The following is a 25,280-nucleotide window of genomic DNA, read 5'->3' on the forward strand; positions in this document are numbered from 1 at the left end:
TCTCCTCTACCTCAGTGAGAATACCACCAGCTTCTTCTAAATAACTTGAAGAATTGAAAAGTGACATACTATTGAAGTGGAGAGGGATTACAGAACTCTGAGGGACAGAAAGATCTCAGCGTCCTGGTACAGGAATCACAAAAGTTAGCAAATAGGTAAAGCAAGTGATTCAGAAGGCAAATGGAATATTGTTGTTTGTTGCAAGTGAACGGTATGTAAAAGTAGGGATGTTACACTACAGCTGTACAAGGCATTCGTGAGACCACATTTAGAATAATGTGTACCATTTAGGTCTCCTTATTTAAGGAAGAATATAAATGAATTTAAAGCAGTTCATTCAACTGATTCCTGGAAGGAAGGGATTGTCTTATTAACTTTAAAGGGATAAGAGATGATCTTCTTGAAGTACACAAGATCTTGAAGGACTTAACAGCGATGGTGAATGGATATTTCTCCTTATGCGAGACTAGAACTAGGGGACACTAAGGGGTACTCCATTTAAAACAGGAATGAGGGAAGACCTTTTTTAACAGAAGGCTATGTTTCTATGAAACTTTCATCTTCAAGGAGTGGTGGAGGCAGTCATTGAATATTTTTAAGGCAGAGGTAGATAGATTCTGAACTAACAGGGGAGTCAAAGGGTATACTAGGTAGCAGAAAGTGAAGCTGAGGCCACACAATCACATCAACCATGATCTTATCAAATGGTGGAGCAGGCAAATGGGATTGAATGACCTATTCCTGCTCCTAATCTATATCTTTGCATGTAATCTTGCAGTTTAATACCCTCATCCCTGGATTTACCCTGCTTCCTTCCATTCCATACCCACTCAAGGATCCACACATCATTCTTGAAGCATGGTGATCAGACTGAATGCAATATTCTACTTGTGGCTTAACCAATCCTTTACAAAGGTTCAGCATGATGTCCCTTTTTATACTCGATGCCTCTATTTACGCAACAAAATTTTAAATGCTGTGCTAAACCATCTGTCCATATGACTTGCCACCTTCAAACATCTATACACATGAATCCTCAACAGCCCATCCAATTTGCATGTGGTGGATGGGCAAAAGGATAGCCAACAGCAATTCAGGCAGCAAGTGGAATAATAGTAGCCCTTCACGCAAAACTGTTTCTTCTTTATTATGGCACCCAGAAAATTGTGGCCCAAGTACGTAGAACTCAAGGAGGAATAATTAAAATCAATAGTAATACATCTGGCAAGACAATAATAGCATATTGGAAATTGTCTCGAAAGAAAACAGATTACGAGAACAAGGTAGTACAATTATAATAAATGCTGTATGAGCAATACTTTTATTAAAGATAAGGGAAAACATATAATAAATAAAGCTTTGAATGTGTCTTTATTAAAAAATGAAAGCACTTTTAAATATTATTTTTTAATCTACAATAACTTACCCAGAAATAGAAAATACCGAATTCAAGAGTAACAAAGTGACAAGTGCAATCATTTCTTAATTGACCAAAGATGTTATGATTACATTCAATAGCCTGAAGGGGACAGGTTCTTTAAAAGTCAATATCTGAGATTATACAGCATATTGCTAAAGTTCTTATGAAATAGTACACCCTCCAATTCACCACAAGCAGCCATTGGAAAACTGATGGGATGAAATATATAGCTTTAACTTGATAAAATTTCTTCTAGACTAATAACATAATATAGTACAAAACAGCTCCAGTGCACGCATTACAGGGTGATACTTCTAACATTAACAATGAAAAGAGGAACACATAATAGGTGACTTCAAATAATTACTGAATTTAAGCTTCTTGACATAATCAAGTCCTTACCTGTCCACTGTAATGTACAACTGTTTTAGTTCGAAACCACCAATAACCTTGGTTTGGGTGATAAACTGAGATGCAGTTAAAGCCCAGAGCAATCCACTCTGTAATGATCTATTTGAAAGAATTTTTTAAAAATTAATTCAATTCCTTACAGATTTTTGTTAGGTCGGGATATCAAGGGATTTGGAGAAAAGGCAGAAAAGTTAACTAAATGGTGTAAGAGGCTCAAGGGCATCTCTTCCTCTGTTCTTTTAACATTTTTCAAATTCTTATGAGAATTACCTTCCTATAACGTACAGCTTTAATTTCTGTTGATCAAATATATTTGAGGGATAAAGTGTGCCCGTGTCATAAGTAAGTCAGTTATCTGTAAATTAGGTTCACTAGAATTTTACGCTGATTCAACAGATTGCACTCAGTATCATCTTAAATGCAATTACGTTGGTTTGTAAAATCAATGCTTGTTTTATAATTCTACTGGGACTGAATGTTATACTGTCTCCTTTGTATTGAAGCTCAATTTTTGAAAATCTCATCAATTTTAACACATTCAAACTTTTTAAAAAATTTGTAATAAACACATTCAATAGTAACTTTCAAAAAGAAACAAGATAAATCCTTGATGGAGAAAATAATTGCAGGGATATGGGAAATGAATGGAGTGTGAGACTAACAATGTAGTAGCAGACTAGGATTCTTAATATGTTGTTTATGTAAAAGTAGGAAGTCCTATAATTCTATATTTTACCTGTATCCTGTTCAGTAACCAAAGTATAGTCGACACTATCTCTGAAGTTTATTCTGAATACATTTTAAGTTTACAATGCAGTTCACTATTCTGATTAATCTATTATGAAAGGAAAATTTGAAAATGAGGACAGGAAAAAAAAGATGTTTTGCACTAAGCAGAATCTTTGCAGATCCATCAGACATTGAAATTTTGGATATGTAATTTAGTACTGTACTAGATTTAGTTCAGCAGTATCTGATGTGTTTGTTGACCTGGACCCAATATACCAACCACTACAGCGGACAGCTGAAACTGACACCCGGAAGCGGCAAGGACAGACCACTATAAATACCGGAAGAAACATCAAAGAAGCGCTTCGCAGGAGGCTCCAGAGCACTGATGATGTCTCCTAGTCAGGGGACGAAACGTTTGCAGCAAAAACTTCCAGCTCGGCGAACAGAACCACAACAACGAGCACCCGAGCTACAAATCTTCGCACAAACCTTGAATTGCTATGATATCCCAGTCCCATTTCTTCAATAAACTCATGTTTTCCTTACCTCAGCAAACTCTGTAAACATTCTTTATCACACAAAAGTCCAAAATATTTTACATCCTTGAAATTCCCAAACATAACATAGACATACCTTCTAATCAATCCCCTGCAATACATGCACCTTTTATTATGCCCTTGAAGTAAGAATTCTAACCCTGTCCTTCTGGGAGTTTTCAGAAGAATCTAGGCCATTGCACCTTTTGTCAAACACACAATTTCACTCTCTGCTGACTCGTACTTTACCACAGCGATTACTTTCTGTCCAATGTTTCACTTCTTCATCCCCACAATCCCACTTATTTATTCCTCTTTATTAGAATTAGCTCCCCTTAGGGTTCAAAGCAAATTACCAGAACATAAAAGAATGAAACAGAATGTTTGCAAATTAAAACCTAAAACTGCAAGTGTTGAAATAATCCTTTACTGTTGTGCAACAGCAATATTAAATTTTGTGGTTAATAAAATCAAAATATGATAATGGCCAGCTAGCAAGGCTGACAGAAAGTAACTGCATTTCCTACAAAGGTCCTGTGGATTTTTCTCAGAATGGCTTAGGCATTTTACTTTGGATAGCAAAGAGCATTTTCTAGCAGTGAATAAATACACCCTTTAGTGTATAAAATTGTGACATCAATATTATATTCCACATTACAAGATAATTTTTTTAAAAATCACTGGTTTACTACAATATATGCTCAGTCACAGAATTGGTGTGATTACCTGCTAAAGAGAGTTTCAGACAATGTGCTGCATGCTTTCATCAGTCTCTCATGTGTAATTTCAAATTGAAGTAGTACTTCACGATACTTTTCAATAGCAGGACAGAAGTCTTTCATTTCTTCACACCACTGCAAAGAATACAGCATTTCTGCAGCAACTAGTAAAAACAAAAAACAAAATGCACAAGTATCCATAATATTCCTATAGACTAAATAAAACACTCAATTTTTAAAAAAACTTTATTGCAAAATTGTGCCACATTAGAAGAATGCTTAAACATTTTTAAAACAGCAAACCAAATCATATTGGTTTGCCAATCTAAATACACAAGTTAAGCAATCAGTTTTGTACCCTCTGACTTAAAATATATATTAAAATCTCAAAAGGAGATTTATACCATAACTACCTAACATGATTTGGAGGTGCCAGTGTTGGACTGGGTTGTACAAAATTAAAAATCACACAACACCAGGTTATAGTCGAACAGGTTTATTTGGAAGGATTAGCTTTCAGAGCACTGCTCCTTCATCAAGTGGTTGTGAATTATAAGATCGTATGATGCAGAATTTATAGCAAAGGTTGACAGTGTGATGTAACTGAAATTATACATTGAAAAAGACCTGGATTGTTTGTTAAGCCTCTCATCTTTTAGAATGGGCATGTTGGTTTCAGTTCTTTTATATGTAAATTTCAGAACTTTTCAAAAGTTGTATTCTTAAGTGAACTTGTAACAATAGGTGCCATATCAGCCCAGGTAATGCACTAAAGGTGTGAAGTGCGCTGTGTGAGGCTGTCTGTGCCCCCCTGGTTAGACTGATTCTAATCTAAAAGAGGGATTCACAGAATCTTACATGGATTCAAACAGTTTTTGAGCAAAATAAAATGTAACTCTGCAAATACAAATTCAACCTATAAATTTATATGTGTATGTGTGCGTGTGTGTGTACGTGTGAGAGTGCAAAGGGGTATAAGTCTATGAGAGCGTGGCAGTGTGTGTGTGTGTGTGTGTGTGTGTGTGAGAGCATATGAGCGGGTCTGTGTGAGAATATAGGTCTGTAACAGAGTGTGTGCGCGTCTGTCTGTGTGTGTATAGTGCAGCGGGATCACCTATAGTGTGACATGAATCCAAGATCCTAGTTGAGGACATTCCCATGGGTACTGAATTTGGTGTTCAGCCTCTGCTTGGCCACTTTGTGTTGTTGCCTGTCGGAAGTCCGCCTTGGAGGATGGACACCTGAAAATCCAAGGTTGAATGTCCCAAACCGCTGAAGTTTTCTCTGACTGGGAGGGAACACTGCTCTCCGTTCATTGTTGTCCATTCATACCATGCCTCAGGTACATTGGCAAGGCCAAGCAGAGGCCTAGCAACAGAGGCCCACACACACACACAAGTTTGTTGGGTGAATCTGTACTTGCAGAATTATATTTTATTTTGCTTAAAAACTGCATGAATCCAAGTAAGACTCTGTAAATCCCTCTTTTAGATCAGAATCAGTCTGAACATTGTGGCATAGACAGCCTCACAGAGGGCACCTTCTGTTAAAGTTCACTTGAGAATGTAACTTTAAAAAAGTTTTGCAATTTACATATGAAAGAACTGAAACCAACATGCCCATTCTAAAAAATGAGACACTTAAACAATCCAGCTCTTTTTCAATATATTATTTCAGTTATATCACACTGTAAACTTTTGCTATAAATTTTGTGTCTTGTGATCTTATACTCCACAACCATCTGATGAAGGGGCAGCGCTCCAAAAGCTAGTGCTTCCAAATAAACCTGTTGGACTGAAATCTGGTGTTTTGCGCTTTTAACTTTGTGCCTAACAAGAGTACATCCAATAATTCTCCAAGTGTACATTTACACCATATAATATTTAATATCGTGAATAGAAACTAATATCAACAAATTTCTCCCCACCCCATCTAAATTGGTCATCAATATCGAGAATGATGAAAGGAAGGACTGATGACTGCATCTTCAACAAGGACACAAGATTATGAAGGTTTCATGAAGAGATTTGTATCAGTACTTTGAAAACAGAGCCAGTTAAAACAAAGTAACTTGAATAGTGTGTAACAGATGTTGGACACAATTGCACAGGGAAGGTCACTGGTTGAAGCCTACAAAATTGCACTATTAATCCTTAAAATCAATTATGCTGACCACGGAGAAATCAACACAACAGATTCAACATCTGAGGCATTACACACAAGAGACATTAGGATTCTGCTATAACAACCTTAGAAATTATTTATTTTTGAGCCTCAGCTACAAAAACATCGTTATTAAATTTAATGTATGCACATTAGATTAAAATGAAGACAACTCAACTTAAATGATTCTCTTACTAATTGCAACAAAATTAGCCTTATTGAACGGAAAACAATGAACCAAGTATTATAACAGAGGGATTATGCAATGCAATGATGTAATGTAGCATTAAAAAAAGTCACAGCTGAGAAGGCAGCCTTGGAATAAAAGCAGAAAATGCTGGAGAAACTCAGCAGACCTGGCAGCATCTCTGGAAGGAAAGAGAGCTTGTAACCTGAAAAAGTCATACCCAACTCAAACTCTCTTTCTATCTCCACAGATGCTGCAGGTGCGCTGAATTCCTCCAGCACTTTTTTCTTATTTTTGACCTTCAGCAGTACTTTGCTTTTTTTTAAGTGATCATTGAATCTGTTAACTTAACACTTTTATTCCTTGCATCATTATTATATATTCTTGTCCAGTTAAGACAGATGTAATCACACTTTAGACCAGGGAGTCCCGAGATGTTGCCCACCAGGATCCCATTTCAACTCTTGAAACCTGGTGGGTGTGTGGGGGTGTGTGTGTGTGTGTGTGTGTGTGTGTGTGTGTGTGTGTGTGTGTGTGTGTGTAGGGGGGGTGAGACAGAGAGAGGGGTGGTGGTGAAATTAGAAACATGGAAACAGTATTAGTCTTTACATTATTTGAAAAAGTAACAGACACTGAAAAAGCCGTCTTAGTAAGATTAAATTACAACTGGAGTAAAAAGTGAGGTCTGCAGATGCTGAAGATCAGAGCTGAAAATGTGTTGCTGGTTAAAGCACAGCAGGTCAGGCAGCATCCAAGGAACAGGAAATTCGACATTTCGGGCCAGAGCCCTTCATCAGGAATTACAACTGCCAGGATGCGGACAAGAAAGATTTCTTAGCAGCATTAGAAACAACACTTAAAAGACAACTAACTCACAAAAGAAATCCAACAATCCATCAGACAAGTAGTCACACGAGCATTAAACAGAAAAAAAGGAAGGAAACACACTCAATACACAAAAAAGGAAAGCACCGGAAAGACTTTAAAAATACAAAAACATTGTTATCCTACCTGCAGACAAAGGACGCTCGATTCTAAATCGAAGAGGCTACATTGAAAAAGCAAACTCACTACTTACAGATACCAACACTTACCAACAAGTGGCGATAGACCTGAACCCACAACTAGAGAACTGAATCACAGTCCTACTCAAAAAACTTCAGAAATTTGGACAAATAAATAAGACCGACTTCCAAAAAACTAAACCAGACAAATCCAACACACCACACTTCTACGGATTACCCAAAATTCACAAACCAGGAGTCCCCCTCAGACCCATAGTTTCACTACCTGGAACACCAACTTACATACTGGTTACACCAAATACTAAAACATTTAGTAGAAGGCTCACGCCACTCCATCCACTCCACCCAAGAATTCCTGAAGACCAAAGACACTAAGATAGAAGAGGATGAAATAATGGTCTCCTTTGATGTAACAGCCCTGTTTACCTCAATCAACATTAACCTGGCCAAGGAAACACTGGCTACACTATAAGACGACCCAAAGACACAGACACCAAACTCCACTAACTTCATCAACAAGGAGAAGATGATCAAGCTAGCGGACCTATGCTTTACCACCTACTTCACCCTTAACAACAAAACATACAGACAAACCAATGGAACACCCATGGGATCTCCACAATCAGGGTTCTTAGCAGAGGCAGTAATGCAGAGACTTGAGCAAACAGCTTTGCCAACCATCCAACCCAAACTCTGGGTCCGCTACGTGGATGACACCTTTGCCATCACTAAAAGAAACAAGTTAGAGGAAACCTTCAAGGCCATCAAAAGTACCCTAACTGGCATAAAACTCACTAAAAAGAGGAGGAAAACAACAACAAACTGCCATTCCTAGAAGTCACAGTAGAGCGAACAGCCAATGGGAACTTTAAGTCAGCATCTAAAGAAAAACAACACATACAGATCAAATATTGAACTACAGAAGCAGTCATGCCAACACCCACAAACGAAGCTGCATCAGAACATTATTTCAACGAGCCAACACACTGCAGCAAAAAGGAACTACGCAGAGCAGAGGAAAATGACCTGTACCGTGTTCAAAAAGATTGGGTACCCAATAAACACAGTCCGTCGATTTCTCAGTGATAAACCCAAACAAGCAGTCAAAACACGTCCAGAAACCCTAGCCACTCTCCCCTACATCAAAGACATCTCAGAAATGACTGCCCTTGGCATCATGGTAACCCACAAACCCACCAACACACTAAAACAGCAGCTAATGAACATGAAAGACCCTGTGCAGACAATGAGCAAAACTAACGGTCATTTACAAAATGACGATTCCTGAAGAAGGGCTCACGCCCGAAACGTCGATTCTCCTGCTCCTTGGATGCTGCTTTTCCAGCAACACATTTTCAGCTCATTTACAAAATACTCTGCAAAGACTGTAACAAACAATACATTGGACAAACAGGCAGAAAACTAGCCACCAGGATACATGAACACCAACTAGCCACAAAAAGACATGACCCTCTCTTACTAGTATCTTCACATACGGATGAGGGAGGACACCACTTCGGGACAATATATCCATTCAAGGACAAGCCAAACAAAGACACTCATTATAATTCCTCGAAGCATGCATTACAACCAGAACTCTATCAACAAATACATCAAGTTAGACCCCACCTACTACCCCCTGAGAAAAGGAACAGGAAGTGACTGCACCACAGGAAATAACATCACCAACCTGAAGAAACCCAAACATATAAATAGAAAGCAGAAAGTTTCAGCATTGCTTCACATGAGGTCCACTGAAGATGTTACCTAGTAAGGTAATGAAAGGTTCATTTCCAGACCTATTAGCTCAGTGAGCAAACGTACATCCAAAACCTCAACCTGAGCTACAAATCTTCTCAAAACGCGCTAATGTAAAGACTACAATTTTTATTGCTACTGGAGCCAGGCCTTGAGGTTGTGTCATTTAGACTACAGCCACAGTTTGACAAAAGTGGAAGGATTTGAAACTGCCATGCCGTTGTTCACTCTGTCAGAGGTCAACAGCACCTTTACTGCCTCAGAACTCCGACCTCAAATTCTGTGACCCCATTTGGGCTGCTGCCCTCATTTTCAGAAGCCCTGCTTTAGACTCAAACGCTAAAACGTCATCAAATGTATTTCTATCAGTTTACCATGGAGCTGATGGACTAATAGATTGCTGCATTGTTATTTGGAACATGACTACTGTGCAGGAGTGAATGGGGCACCCAGGATACATGCATATTTACATAACTAATAGTTCTCAACAATATGAAGCAAATAACTGAATAAACAAAGAACATGGCTGATTAGTTTACAATGTACAATTCGCTATACAAAGTACTATTCATAGTAAATCAGGGCATTATGTTAAAGATAATCTTAAAACATTAGAAAAGTCTTTCAAAAAATGTCAATTAACTTAACTAGAGTCATAGAGATGTACAGCATGGAAACAGAACCTTTGGTCCAACCCATCCATGCTAACCAGATATCCCAATCTAGTCCCATCTGTCAGCACCTGGCCCATATCCCTCCAAACCCTTCCTATTCATATACCCATCCAAATGCCTTTGAAATGTTGCAACTGTACCAGCCTCCACCAGTTCCTCTGGCAGCTCATTCCATACACGTAACCACCCAGTGTGTGAAAAAGTCGCCCTTTAGGTCTGTTTTATATTTTTCCCCTCTCACCCTAAACCTATACCATCTAGTTCTGGACTCCCTGACCCCAGGGAAAAGACTTTGCCTATCTAACTTTGTAATCAACATCTAAGAGCTTTGGACTGGTGAGTCTTTTTGCTGATATACCATCAGCTACAATTACCAAGAGTTGGATGATGAGCTTGCAAATAGATTTCATATCCTATAAAGTGGTTATGTTACTGTGTCAACTATCCTGTAAAATAGTTATTTGATTACCATTAGCCATCATTGCAATGGTAACTTTAGCTATCTTATAAGAAGCAACAGACAAAAATATTTTTTAAAAAAATCAAAGGATATAGAGGTTTATAAAATCATAAGGGCATGGATAGGGTGAATAGCCAATTTTTTTTTCCCTTGGTAAGGGAATCCAAAACCAGAGGGGATAGATTTATGGTGTGAGGGGAAACATTTAAAAGAGGCCTGAGGGGCAACCTTTTCACACAGAGGGTGGTACATGTATGGAACGAGCTGCCAAAGGAGTTGATGGAGGCAGGGATAATTACAACATTTAAAAGGCACCTGTATGGGTACATGAATGGGAAGGCTTTAGGGATATGAGCCAAATGCTGGCAAATGGGACCAGAATAATTTAGGAAATCTGGTCGCCGCTGATCAGTTGGACTGAAGGGTCTGTTTCCATGCTGTATAACTCTATGACTATAACTTGGATGCTAGAAGTCAAAAACAAAAACAAAAATTGCTGGAAAAGAAAATCAGCAGGTCTGGCAGTAGTGGAGAACAATTTATTGCAAAAATATATCTTATATATAAAGAAAAGCTTTCTTCATGTTCACAGATATTAAAGCAGTTCTGTAGTCTTTGCATATCAAGAAAACAAACATTGGGATTTGACATTCCTTGCAGCTGCAAAAACTAAAGGCATTTCTTACTCACGCAGGACAGTATTAACATACACGGAGGCAATCAGGGGGCCAATAAATAAACAAACCATTGTTAAACTTCAGTAGAAAGATCTTAGACAGTGGTTTTTCTCTACAGCACCTTAGCAACAGCTACTCCAAGCTTTAATGCATCCCTTAGCACATAGTCCTGGACCTTGGAACGTGCCGGTTTGCAAACACCAGTCAAGATCAATTCTTTATACTGGAAGACCAACACGCTTTGGGTAGACCAAACAGCATATTTCATTTCAGGCCCAGTGACTCTTCTTCATAGCTGAGACTAGCTAGAAAAGGTTTGGTATTTGTGCTAAAGAGGGGGTTGCGGGGGAGGGGGAGGGGTGGAGGTGGGTGGGAAGGAGTAAACCATAGGTGGAAATGGAGCCCAAAGAGAGAGAAACACAGTTGGGCAGTCAACCTGGGAGAATGAATAGGTACTAACGGGGACTACTGATAGCTGACAATGGATTATTTTTGGTAGCAGCCCATGACATGACAAGGCTGGTGTAGGTTTGGGATAAGGACCTACGAGGTGCTCAAGTCCTAAAACTGCTGAACTTAAAATTGAGTCCAGAACATTGCAGGGTTTCCATCTTTAGGAGATATACCAACCTTACCCTAGCTACAATCAGTTCTGAAGGAGGGTCACCAGCATGTCCACACATGCTGCCAGTCTTGCTGAGTTTCCCCCACAAATTCTGTTTTTGTTCAAAGAAAAATCTTAACTAAACTCTCAATGAGCCAAAACAAAAAGTTGGATTTCCTCAACAAAGGTTTATTCAGCAAATATGTGAAATCTTAAGAGTTTGCAAGTTAGTACCAAGACTACCAACCAAATTAGTGGTTCTTAGCTGTGTTCAGAGTACTGCAAGAAGTCTCAATAATCACTGAGATATGGAGGCACAAAAACTTTTAAAAATCCTTGCTTCTGCAATTGAAACTCTATGCATATCAGATGAGATCAAGCTGTGTTTAGTTATGATTATGGAATGCTCTGCTCGCATTTAAAGCCACAGTTTATGCATGAGTAATAATCACGTGATCAATATACCAGAGGGTGATCATATTTATGAAACTCCAGCCAAGAATTGACATAATATAAATTTGATCAGAGCAGAAAAATTAGTTTCCAGCTGTGACAAACTAGAAGAGTGCATAAGGCCAAGGGGAGGATGATAAACATGATGAGGCTGTTTTGATTCAAAGTTATTTTGATCTCACTGTATTCTTGACTGAATTTTGACAATTCTTGTTTTTCATGCCAGCTGTTTAAAATTGTTATTTGAGGTCTCATCAGTAGGAGATGGTTTGAATGGAAAATAGGTTTGTAAATGAGTAAATGTTTCAGCTATTAACTGAAAATTTAAATTTCTCTTTTTAAAACAAGTCTTTCCAGATCCCATTCATCTTACAAAGTGAATGGTGACTGCATATGGTTCCCACAACATTTAGTTTTGCAGTTTTAAAGCTTAACCCTCAGAAATATCACTCTATATGCTATTTTTGGTAATTCTGTTAAGTTTTTTTTAGTTGTTCACTCATAAACTACTCTCAAGACATCAGAGTATTTAACTGTTAAATATTTATAATTGGGTTAATTATCTAAGAGCTTAACAACATCACAATGAGCTGACTTCCAAACAAACTTACTTTCTGATGTAGACAGGACTGAATGAATTTCTTCCTGTTCACTGAATACATTGGCTTCTAATATATGTAACAGCACTAAGTTTAATAATGCTGTGATACACAAATGATTTGGTATCTTGTCAGAAGAGTAAATATCAGAGCCAACATACAGGGCATCTTTGTTCAGACTCAACCGCTCCATCAGCAATACTTTACTCAGCCACTGTGAATAAACAACACATTAAATTTTGAAAGTTCTTTATCATTACACTATTGGAATGCATCAAGAAATACATATTAAACTTCCAAAATCATGCTTGGTCACCAAGCAACTTTTAAATATTGATGACAGTTGCTAAAGCTACACATTCAACAAATGAAATAACATATCATATCTAGTCATTGCTTTGCATGCACCCTACTTCGTGTAAGGACACCATTCGTTTCTGTCACATCTGCTACAGAGATGCCACATTCCACAGGGATGCTTATGATACATCTTCCTTTCTCCTCAACCAAGGATAATCCCTCCATCCACATTGGCCGACATGCCTGTCTGCTATTTCCAATCTCTTCCTTCCTCTTAAGAATCATAGAGATGTACAGCGTGGAAACAGATCCTTCGGTCCAACTCATCCATGGTGACCAGATATTCTAAATTAATCCAGTCCTGTTTACCATCATTTGGCCTACATCCCTACAAACACATCCTGTTCATATACCTATCCAGATGCCTTTTAAATCTTGTAACTGTACCATCATTCACCACTTCCTCTGGTAACTCATTTCATACACACACTACCCCGAGAGTGAAAATGTTGCCCCTTAGATCCCTTTTAAATCTTTCCCCTCTCACCTTAAACTTATGCTCTCTAGTTTTGGACTCCACTACCCTTGGAAAAAGAACTTGGCTATTCACCCTAACTATGCGCCTCACGATTTAAAAAACTTCTATAAGGTTACCTCTCAGCCTCCGATACTCCATAGGGAAAATAGCTCCAGTCTATTCAGACTCTCCCTATAGCTCAAACCCTCCAATCTGGCAACATCCTTGTAAATATTAAGGTTTTCTGAATCCTTCCAAGTTTCAAAACATCCTTCCTACAGCAGGAAGGTCAGAATTCAGCGCAGTAATCCAAAAGTGGCCTAATTAATGTCCTGTACAGCCGCAACATGACCTCCCACCACCTATTCTCAATGCTCTGGACAATAAAGGCAAACATACCAAACATCATCTTCACTATCCTGTCTACCTGCAACATTACTTTCAAGGAACTATGAACCTGCCCTCTAAGGTCTCTTTGCGCAGCAACATTCCCCAGAACCTTACCATTCAGTCTGTAAGTCCTACCCTGGTTTGTCTTTTCAAAATACAGCACCTCATATTTTTCTAGATTAAACTGCATCTGCTACTCCACCCATTTTGGTGTCATATGCAAACTTACTAGTCATACCTATGTTCTCATGCAAATCATTAATATAAATGACAAAAAGTACTCGACCCAGCATGCATCCTTGTAGTAAACCACTGGTTCTAGTCCCATGCTTTCTGCTCCCTCGCAGCATAAGAGTTTCACTTGCCCTTACACCCTATCCTCTAGCCTCCATGTTCAAAGGATTCTCCGCCATTTCCACCACCATGACAGCCTGACCTACGCTACACGGTCTGCAGCAATTCAAGAATGCTGTTCACCACCATCTCCTCAAGGGCACGAATGAATGGGCAATAAACAGTGATCTTGCAAGTGATGCTAACCCCTGAAATAATTAAATAAACAGTGCATGTTTACATATTGCACAAGACATCAAATATTACCTGTGGAGTTAGTTTCTGCCTCAGATTTTCCCATTCTGAATTATTTGGAACAATGCATTCAATCAATGTTATGAGATGACCACGAGGTAAAGGCTGAGTTGCTTTCAGCTTATCCAGCAAAGTAGAAGTGCAGGTAAGGAGCACTTGGAGGCTTTAGAGAAGAGAAAAAAAATGAAATTATTGTATATCAATTGCAAACAATTCAAGAAATCATCAATTTTGCACAAAATTATTTTAGTTTATAACCAGAAAGAACACCATGATTAGTAATGGTTTAAATTCAGGTTATTTTCTAGCTTCCTAGTCCGACAGCTTTGATGAAATAACTTCATTCATTTATGGAGACATCTAATGGCAATAATTTGAGCTCAAAAGGTATTTCAAAAGATTGAAATTGCAAGACTCATTGAACTCATGGAAAATTGGTTAGCTTGTTCAAAATTGAGTTGTTAATTGGAAAAACGTGATGACAAACAAGAAAGCAACATCTAAATATACAGCAGTGGTCAACAGTAAACATTATTTGAGCAAATAAGAATGAGTCAACAGCAGATGTCTTCAGTCAAAAAACCCTTGGATTTTAATGTATCCTTTTCCCATTTCAGTCCATAATTAAAATAATGAAAAACAAAAATATATAGTCTTTATACAACTAATGTGAGGTGGTGGCATTTTGGAAAGGCAAATCATGGTAGAACATATACACTTAATGGTAAGGTTCTGGGGAATGTTGCTTGACAAAGAAACCTTGGTGTAAAAGTTCATAGTTCCTTGAAAGTGGAGTCTCAGGTAGATAGGATAGTGAAGAAGGCATTTGATATGCTTGCTTTTATTGGTCATTGCACTGAGTATAGGCATTGGGAGCTCATGTCGCGGCTGTACAGGATATTAGTTAAGCCGCTATTGGAATACTGTGTGCAATTCTGGTCTCCCTGCTATAGGAAAGATGCTGCAAAATTTGAAAGGGTTCAAATAAAGATTTATAAGGATGTTGCCAGGGTTGGAGTGTTGAGCTATAAGGAGGGGCTGAACAGACTGGGGCTACTTCCCAGGAGCACCGGAGGCTGATGGGTGACTTTTTGAGGTTATAAAATCATGAGGGACATTGAAAGGGTAAATAGACAAGGTCATTTCCCTGCGTTGTGGGTGTTTAAAACTAGACGGTATAGGTTTAAGATGAGAGGGAAACGTTTTAAAAGGGATCTAAGTGACAACTTTTTCACACAGAAGGTAGCGCATGTATGGAATGAGCTGCCTGAAGAAGTGGAGGATGCAGGTACATTTACAACATTCAAAAGGCATCTGGATGGGTACACAAATAGGAAGGCTTTACAGGGATATGGCAAAATTTTGGCAAATGGGACTAGATCAGTTTAGGACATCTGGTCCACATGGACGAGTTGGAGCAAAGGGTCTGTTTCCATACTGTATAACTCTGACTCTGACTCTAAGATGCTGGTCCGACAAGGTGGACCCAGGAGTATAAGAGTTCAGAAAAAACATCAGAGCAAGGTACAGGCTTGACTGTAAGGAATTCACTACTCTCTGTAATAAAATTCACAAGTGTTTCGAAATGTGTTCCTTCTATCCAACTCTCAACGCAAACGGAGGGGAGGGAATGGTGTTAATCTCATTGTCAATCTTGTTCTCCATTAGAGGTAAAGGATTTGTTCAATGAATACATAGGAATTTGGTTGATGGCAATGTCAAAGTCAGAAAATCTTATATGACAACATTAAATCATTATCATACAGCATTGTCCTCCTGCCTCTTCATCATGGACAGGAAAAGATCAATTAGAATGACAGAGACTCCTTCATCAATGAGCTCCATGAAACTAATTCAAAACAAAATATGCCACAAGGTGCCCGACCAACATCCAAGATTATTGTACAGGTACTAGTTGGATCTGATCTCCGCCTGAAGTAATTTTCTGATCAGCACTTTTGAGAGATACAGCTATGGCACAGCACTGGCCACGCTACAGATTACTCTCTGGTACACTTGTGAGAGGATACAGTCTTGAAGTACTTTCATTCAAAACAGAAATGTTATCCTTATGTCCATGACAACACAATAGGAAACCCAGATTAAAATATCAGTTCCTCAGCTCACCTGAACAGCTGTACTCTAGAATTCCCACAGAGAGTACAGAAATGAAGTGGAACAGTCTTTTTCAAGACTACAAATATAGATTAGATTAGATAAGATTACTTACAGTGTGGAAACAGGCCCTTCGGCCCAACAAGTCCACACCGACCCGCCGAAGCGCAACCCACCCATACCCCTACATTTACCCCTTACCTAACACTATGGGCAATTTAGCATGGCCAATTCACCTGAATCGCACACCTTTGTGACTGTGGGAGGAAACCGGAGCACGCGGAGGAAACCCACGCAGACACGGGGAGAACGTGCAAACTCCACACAGTCTATCGCCTGAGGCGGGAATTGAACCCGGGTCTCTGGCGCTGTGAGGCAGCAGTGCTAACCACTGTGCCACCGTGCCGCCCACAATATTTCAATATTGTTCAATATTCTCAATATACAGGAAGCAAGAACAGAAAGATGCTGTTTGACTCAAGGCTAGTACCACTGCAGTGAAGCTTGTCATCGAAGCCAAGCTACAATCATTAACTACAAACTAGATTTGAGTAAAACAATTTGTGCACTAAGAATCACCTGAAGTAAAGTCCAAAAGAATGCTGGATAGTGTGTCAACAACTACTATAATATCCAAATGTCCTTTGACACAGGGAATGTTATTCAGACTTGAGATGATAAGTAGAAAATGATATTTGTACCAAAAGAGTGTCAAGCAATGAAAATCTTCAAGAGAGAATCAATCTATTGTTGATATTCAATGGAATTATCAATTCTGAATCCACCACAAGAAACATCCTAGGATAGCCATAAAGCAGAAACTGAAGCATCAGCCAGATAAATACATTGGCTAAAAGAACTGGCTTTGTCACTGTAATCACAGCTTGAGTCTCAAAGTTTGTCCACCATTTACAAGACAGAAATCAGGAGTATGATGATATAATCTCCACTTGTTTGGGTGAGCGCAGCTCCAACAAAACTCAATAGGTTCAACCAACAACTGCATATCCAAAGTCCTGCTGTATGGCAAACTAGCCACTGAGTCACAGCCTCCTGGATGTCCATACTATTGCCATAAGGATACCAAAAACTGAGATAATACAAAAACATAAATGGAAGTAGACACTGATGACTGGGAGACAGTTTTGATGGCAATGGTCAATCCTTAGAAGGACAAAGAAAGAGGCAACTAAAATCAAAAATCTCTGCTAAACTGAGAAGAGATCTAAGAAAAAACAGACAGCAAGAATCAAGCACCTTCTCAGTCGACAATTTTCACCTGCAGCAAATAAAGCAGAGAATGGAACAGCACAGTAGGGCTCCTGAGCCTCACAGAGATGCTTTATATAGATTTGACCACCGCGACACCAACTATTGTCCAGTGGCAGTCTTCGGTCTCTGAAAAGTGTTAGTATAACATCTTAAAATAAATTACTTAAAAAACAAAAGCAATTTCAATATTATTGTGTTCTTAAAATTTGAGTTAAACCACCTAATTAATTGCATTGAAGACTCTTACAATGAATAATCTCCTGATGACAGAATTGAGAATTGTAATTTCAAAATCGTTAGGGTCACATCACCAGGCTATTTTGAGAATTATTAAATCATTTGTATGAAATGAAAAGTTTAGAAATAGTATAGTAAATTGATGGCAGAAAGTGAGCACTGCAGATGCTGGAGATCAGGGTCAAGGAAAATGGTGCTGGAAAAGCATAGCCAGTCAGCCAGCATCCAAACAGGAGTATCGAGATTTCAGGCATAAGCTCTTCCTGATGAAGGGCTTATGCCCGAAACGTCAATTCTCCTGCTCCTCAGATGCTACCTGATTGGCTGTGCTTTTCCAGCACCACACTCTACCATAGTAAGTTGATGGTTGGTATTTGTTTCTTCTTCAGAGTGCCGCAATGCTTTCAAAACTTATTTTAAGAAGTAAAATTAAAGAAACATGTTTCCTTTCATCTCGTTTAGTTTTGTTTTGACCACTTCATTTGGCTATAAGTTCTTCACAGGAGAGTTAGGCAAGCTGATCCAATTCTAAAAGTATAGTTTATGTTTTGACCTTTGAAGAGCTTACTTTTGCAAACAAGTCCTTTCCCTTCTCTAATGTTAGCATCTTTGCTACATTAATGATGTCTATTCCATTCACCTAACTTCTCATCTCAAGTATAATTGAAACTGTCACCGGGTACTGGATTTTAAAACTAACTCTTGCTATAAAGGTAATTGACTAATATCCATATCACTGCATCACTTAATATTTCAGTCATATAAATAAATGTAATTTAAGTATCTATCCAAGATGCTAGTTTATTCAAAATCCTTTGAATATTTATCAAAACATTTTCTTGCCAATATTTTTTCGAACAAAAGATTTGTATGCAGTAAGAAATCACTTAGCTGTGGGCAACATTCTTATCATCACACCACAGCTGGACTTTTCCTACATTATTTTAATGACTGCAAGTTCAAGAAGAGTAATTATAATTGCAAGGAATACATAATGCAAAAATGCCACATCTCAAATTTACTACATGTCATAATATAACGCATGCAACATGTGTATTAAGACCAAACAAGGATGTAATATAAATAAGACGATGCTTTACACAACAGGCAAATATCAACTGGTCAAGCTTCTCACAGGAAAATATATTTATCTGTGTAGGAAACATCAGAAAAAGAGAATGCTTATTTGTGAAATAATACCTCTTCACATCCAAAGTTGATGCTTGGACTTGAGTTTTCAACCATGTTGCAGAGCTATGAAAGAAACCACATTTTCTAAAATTCCCATCTTGTTGTTTGATTAGTGATGTTAATCCTAGCAACCAGGTTTGTTGTAGTTTTTGCAGATCAGCATCTAAAACAAGAAGAAAAAACTCAATAATTCAATAACTTCATGTAAAATATCTTTTAACATACTTAAATATCCTGAAGTCCTGAATATTTTAGTTGTGGTTTGGAATGTTTCCTTTGAAATTGTGGCTTCTATGAATGGTGCAAAGGCAACTCTTGAATGCATTCATCACAACTTCTTGTTCTGAGTTTAAAATAACCTGGATGTGGTTAAAAACAATATAAAATGCCACAAAGCTGGCATCTTAGAATAATGATGCATTCAGTGTTAAGTCAATGATAAATATAAAATTTATATCACAGAATATACTTTCTACAGAAATGGAAAATAAAATTACCCTAACAACAATTGCTCATTAATTTTGCATATATATATATAAAATGCAGTTCACAATGATTTTAACAATTTCTTTAGGGTTTTGTGTTCTAAAACTTTAACTAAACATCAGAAAAATAGAAAATAATTTGATTCTTTTTAAATGTTGAAGTAAAAGTATAATTTAATTACTAATTTTCTTGTTGTGTTCACACTAATGCAGGTTATACCGTAGAGTTGTCATCTGTACATGTGTACTGGACAATATTAAATTTTATAAGTATATTATTTGCAATAGTGACAAAATAATATTTTATGCTTGGTGTAAATACCAGAAAATGCTTCTTAACAAAGTATATATTTCAAGACATAATCTCAAGTAGTAATAGGATTTAACCTTACAAAATAAAATTTGAATAAAAAAATTATAGTAAATACAATGTGAAAGTTTGCAACGTGAATTCAAGTCATCATCCTTTTAAACAGCATAAGCATACTAAAATTGAGTTCTCTGGTACACAACTAGAGGTAGTTTAGTTTGTTCAACATGACAATGCAAATGACGAATAAGCATAAGTAAGTGGAACAAAGTCCCTCAATTAGCTATAATCATGTCACTTTAATCTGAACAAAATTGTCAGATTTTGAAGAGAACTTCCAATTTTTGTAGTCAGTACATTTATACCTTTGTTAACATAAAATAATGCGACCTAGAGAACCAATGGAAAACTTGAGATGGGGAATTAAGATAGTAATTAGTAATAAATTTACATTATAGTTTACTTGGAATTATTTCACAATCACTTATCCCCTATTTTTGACAACTCTAAAATTAAGATGTTGCTTTAAAAATCAAACATAAATCCTTTTCAATAAATTAATGTTACAATTTTAGGAAATTAATGTGATTTATTTTTGATGTTTCCACTTTTGTTAAGATAGAGGGATAAAGTGAACCCATTAATGCTGATTGACAGTTAATTGCTTGGCTTTGTTTAAACTTCAAACCAAACAGACTGGCTCAGATTTCTCAGGATCCATGTATGTAAATAATTCTTTCTGGCTGCAAAAAGCAGGGCACTGTGTAGCATATATGTAGCATCCAGTTCCAACTCCCATGTATTAATAGCGTATTCTCTGTGGCAATGCCTCTACCACTGTTCATTTGCCAGCCAAACAACACTTTCCACTCATGCAGTACCAAATGTTAGTTTTCCACTTGGATTTGTATTCTTGTGAAATGCTCTGATGAATACAAGTTTAGATTAGATTAGTTTCCCTACAGTATGGAAACAGGCCCTTTGGCCCAACAAGTCCACAGAAACCCTCTGAAGAGAAACCTACCCAGACTCATTTCCCTACATTTACCCCAGACCTATACATGCACCTAACACTAAGGGCAATTTAGCATGGCCAATTCATCTAACCTGCACATCTTTTGGAATGTGGGAGGAAATGGGAGCACCCAGAGAAAACCCACGCAGAAACAGGGAGAACGTGCAAACTCTACACAGACAGTCACCCAAGGTTGAAAAGCTTTAACAAAATGTGTCTTCTTTCCCAAGTTCTATACTGCTAAACGACTATTTACAGTTCTTTTATCTATTCCATTAAGCTTTTACAAATTTCAGGATTTCTCCAACATTATTCCAGTTTTACTCATTTTTAATTTTTTCATTAATTCACTCAGATTTGGTCATATTTGTTTGTTATGAGCTTACTGTTGTTTAAATTAATGACCTGTGTAGGTCACAATATACAACTGACACAAAGCTAAGACCTGTATGAGTCTTAAGCATTAGATATTGTCTACTGCCCTAAGTAAATCTTGATACATTAACAGGATGGTGTTTATAGCTGGTAAAGTATGGCTAAGCTCAGAAAGAATACTATTACATACCTGGGTAGGGGAAATACTCAACATTGGTACTCCCTTCAGGGAAAAGCATTAAATTATGTCGAAAAAGGGCTAGGTGCACAGATCACAAGAAATTCTGTGAATGTGATAGCAAAAGAAAGCCAAATTTTATCGCGCATTTATAGTACAACTGATTTTAAAGCAAAACACTGCACTTGGCTTTGTGCAAAAACTTAGTCAGGTCTTAATTGAATACTGTGTCCAGTTCTGCTCTCCTCACTGAGTGAATTAATCTGAGACTTTGGAAAGGGTACAGAGGATGGCGATTTATTTAATTCACGACCAGGCCTTTACATATTAGAGAAGCATAGAAAACTGAGTGATCAAACTGAGATAAGTGGATGAGGATAATAGATTGAGTTTAAATTGACAGTGTGCTCCAATTAAATAGATTAAATATGGTATGGGGTCACAATATTACAGTTTATAAATTTAGACTCAAGCTAGATGTTAGGAGATGGTTCTTCTTCTGGACAGTGGAGAGTCTCCAGAACAAGCAAGTAACCAAGGATGGATTTCTGTACAATTACGCAACAGCAATCTCTTTTGTGTTATTCCAGTCATTTTACTGTAACCTTTAATCAAATTAGTGCAATAAAAATGCATTCTCTGATGCTTCTCTTAACGTTAATTACAATTTAGCACAACACAATACATTGTTTGATAAATAAGCTTTGTTGCACAGTTATCTGAAATATTATTTAAACAACTATCAGCATCAAGATGCGTTTCCATTGCAGCAAAATCTGGCAAAGTAAAAACACAGGAGTTTTAATGGGCTGCAGTTCCAAATAAGAACTAAGAGGCATGGTTTAATGTGCAATACACTAATTCAATAGGCTGAACTACATGGTCCGCATGATTGACTGCACTGCTATCCACATAATAGTGAAACGGTCTGCAAGCAGTTACAATCAAGACTGAAGTGAAATTTTCTCCTAGTATGCAACCAAAGGAAGTCACTCAGATGTATTTAAATATGGTGGAGAACGTTTTCTTACTGTATTAGTAACTGAAGTTATTCATATATTCATCAAAATAATGAATGCTAAATACATCATTGTTCTTCTAATCATCTTGATAGCAATGTCTTCAGTATGTGAAGGTAAGCACTACATGTTTACTAAAATGATTGTTTTGAAGAACATTGACGATGAATTATAATTTAGATAAAGATAAACACTTTAAACTATGCACTGAAATCATCTTACTGCGTCACAAACTAACAGTCAGTTTTCAACAGCAATGATGGCCAGCTTGCACTGGCATTAGTTGTTATCAATACAAAGTTAAATGAATGCCTGTAAGAATCTATCAATCATTGTGTTAGTCTCCCTTTTAGGATACATTTGTTTTTTTAGGCTTTTGAAAGTAACATATGCAAAACCCTTATTTGATTCTGTAGCAATATTTTACATTTTCTAAGATATTGCAACAAGCTGTGTACATATTGCTGCTGTATTGATGATACATTTCTAAGAGTCACAGTAAGCCATGAATTCTTGACTGATCTATTTATTTCTTTGTTAGAACTCCAGCAGTTTGTACGTTGGGCAGAAACAAATCCAACAGAAGCTGTTAGTCAATCAGTAAGTCGCATCATTCGCTGCTCAGGATGCAAACAGTCTGCTACACGAGAAAATAAACGCACGCGACCCAAACTCTCACGGAAAGGTCCACTGCCTTTCTAAAATCAGGTAACAAAAACACAACAATATTATATTTGGATTGTTCTCCCTGGTTGTGCTTTAGCATACTGAAATACAAAAATTACTGTGAGCAAAGGAGCAACATAGACAGAATGATCAAATAAACTGATTTAAAAAAGAACTTTGACATTTCAAAAGTACATACAGGAACTTTTCAGAAACAGAATTTTCATATTTCAGAATGATTTGGTCTTCTTTGACAGTCTCACTGATAAAGAGATGGCGGCATTGAAAGCAAAATATTGAGCTTCTTAGGGTGTTTTTCTCGCAGGTTAAGACAGAGGCATGTTTGAAGAAGTAAGCCCGCACGGAAAACCATGTGCTGCCTCACCTGAATTATGATCACCGGGTGACAAGACCAAGAAGTATATATTCTGCTATGACTGAAAGTATGTTTGCAGTCACAAATGTGATAAGCTAATAAAATTAAATCCTCTAAAACATAGCGAAGCAGAAAAGCATTTAAAATCCTTTTACCTAGACACCCATGCAACAGCTAAAATATGCCCTTTACCATACCTTCTGGACAGGACAGCAGAATGGGACAAGAAATTAATGGTGTTTGACAAAACCAGTTGAAATTAATTGCCATTAATATGGAACTTGTTATTCTCATAAAGATACAGTAATTTGTAGTTTGTGGTAACATCACACGCAGAGGAGAAAATATTTGTTCTAGATTTTAGTTAGACCATCTGGCATTGGTATTGAAAACTGGAAAGGCATTTCCCACTGGGGGTGAAAATATTGGACAGTGATTCAACTAGCCTTTCTTGTGCACCTCCTACCAGTCTGGTTTCAACATACACTGACAAGGTCATCTACTCTTGACCGAATTGGTACACTGTTCACTTTACATGAAGGGAAAAAAGTCCAGTATTGTACATTTGAATTTCTTTTGCACAAAAATACTAAAGATGCTATGCTACTAATATCAACAAAAATAAAAATAAAGCTGTGTATTTGAATCAGAATAGCCATTCATTTTCAATCAGTAAGGTAAATTATTACATTCATGGCAGGAAAACAGTTAAACAGTTCACAAGCAAACACTTAACTCCATAGTAAATCAATCATTTGCCTTTTTCCATCAGAACCATAGCAACCTCTTACAGTCTTTCCTGACTTAAAAAGGAATTTGGATTTGAAGTACAGGGCCAGTATTGTATCACTGAGCCTGCTGTCCAATTTGCCACAGTAACTTAAAAACAAAGCCACATCTATAGATTCATTATAATTTTTCTTCTGTTTATTTTTCTGCCTTACAGAGACACTGCTGCACGGAGTACTTATTTTCTGCAAAGATCATGTCCTGTGCCATCTACGAATAGAACTACAAGGACAAACATTCTTTTAAGATCTCTTTGAGGAATACAATCTATTTTTCTGTTGGGATGCATAAGAGATCAGTTTCAGCTGCTCGCTACTGCTGCCACAGAAGGATCCAATTTTTTCCAGATGTGAATGTGCCACTTGAGTGAATAGAATCAAAAGGTCAAAACAAAATGCAACATGCTTTGAGACAGACCGTTCACTACATACAACCACCATTTTCTCCACATTCAGTACTCCAGAGGAGACCAATTCTATCCGTAAGCAAAAAAACCTATTCTCAGCTGTTTCTATTAAACAAAACCAGTAAAGTTCAAATAATTGTCTGTCTAACAATTAGCTTTAAAAGTGGTAACCATCTGACATTTAAAAAGCAAATATTGTTTCTCCATGAAAATGCATCATTAAAGATGATTTCATAAGTGAAATACTGTCAATTACAGGGGTTCTTCTTGAATTATTCATTGACCACGTAGAGCTGGATAAATGCTGGCAAATCAGAGCTGAAATATGATCTAAGATTTAGTGAAAGATCTTCAGGTACATATTATTGCTACAAGGTTGTACTTTGCTATTTTCTGTTCAGAGATTTTCAAGAGGAGACATAAAATCTTGCCACATATATCCTGAGGACGTTGTTTAATGCATCATTAAAAAAACAAAATTTGTGAAATATGTGAACATTTCTAACATCAGCAATTACAAATAAATGGAAAATCAGTGTATGGCTGAAGGGAGAATGCACAAATGAGAATAGTTATTTCAGAAAATAATTTATTTTCAAATCATTAAATTGTTCTGAAACCCTATGATAAAAT

The 25,280-nt window shown here is 37.3% G+C and overlaps 1 protein-coding gene across 3 annotated transcripts in view; it reads right to left on the bottom strand.

The window, feature by feature from the left end:
- ltn1 (listerin E3 ubiquitin protein ligase 1) overlaps window positions 1-25,280 on the bottom strand; it is a 151,855-nt gene that overhangs the window by 53,291 nt on the left and 73,284 nt on the right. For all 3 annotated transcript variants that reach the window (XM_060833496.1, XM_060833494.1, XM_060833495.1), the window contains exons 14-18: window positions 19,038-19,191; window positions 14,226-14,376; window positions 12,431-12,632; window positions 3,826-3,982; window positions 1,823-1,930 (exon numbers count right to left, since the gene is read on the bottom strand). In XM_060833496.1, coding sequence (XP_060689479.1) covers window positions 1,823-1,930; window positions 3,826-3,982; window positions 12,431-12,632; window positions 14,226-14,376; window positions 19,038-19,191 — 772 coding nt within the window. The remainder of the gene's footprint in view (window positions 1-1,822; window positions 1,931-3,825; window positions 3,983-12,430; window positions 12,633-14,225; window positions 14,377-19,037; window positions 19,192-25,280) is intronic.

The sequence above is a fragment of the Hemiscyllium ocellatum genome, chromosome 12 (genome assembly GCF_020745735.1).
Source record: "Hemiscyllium ocellatum isolate sHemOce1 chromosome 12, sHemOce1.pat.X.cur, whole genome shotgun sequence".
In the NCBI taxonomy this organism is placed as follows: Eukaryota; Metazoa; Chordata; class Chondrichthyes; order Orectolobiformes; family Hemiscylliidae; genus Hemiscyllium; species Hemiscyllium ocellatum.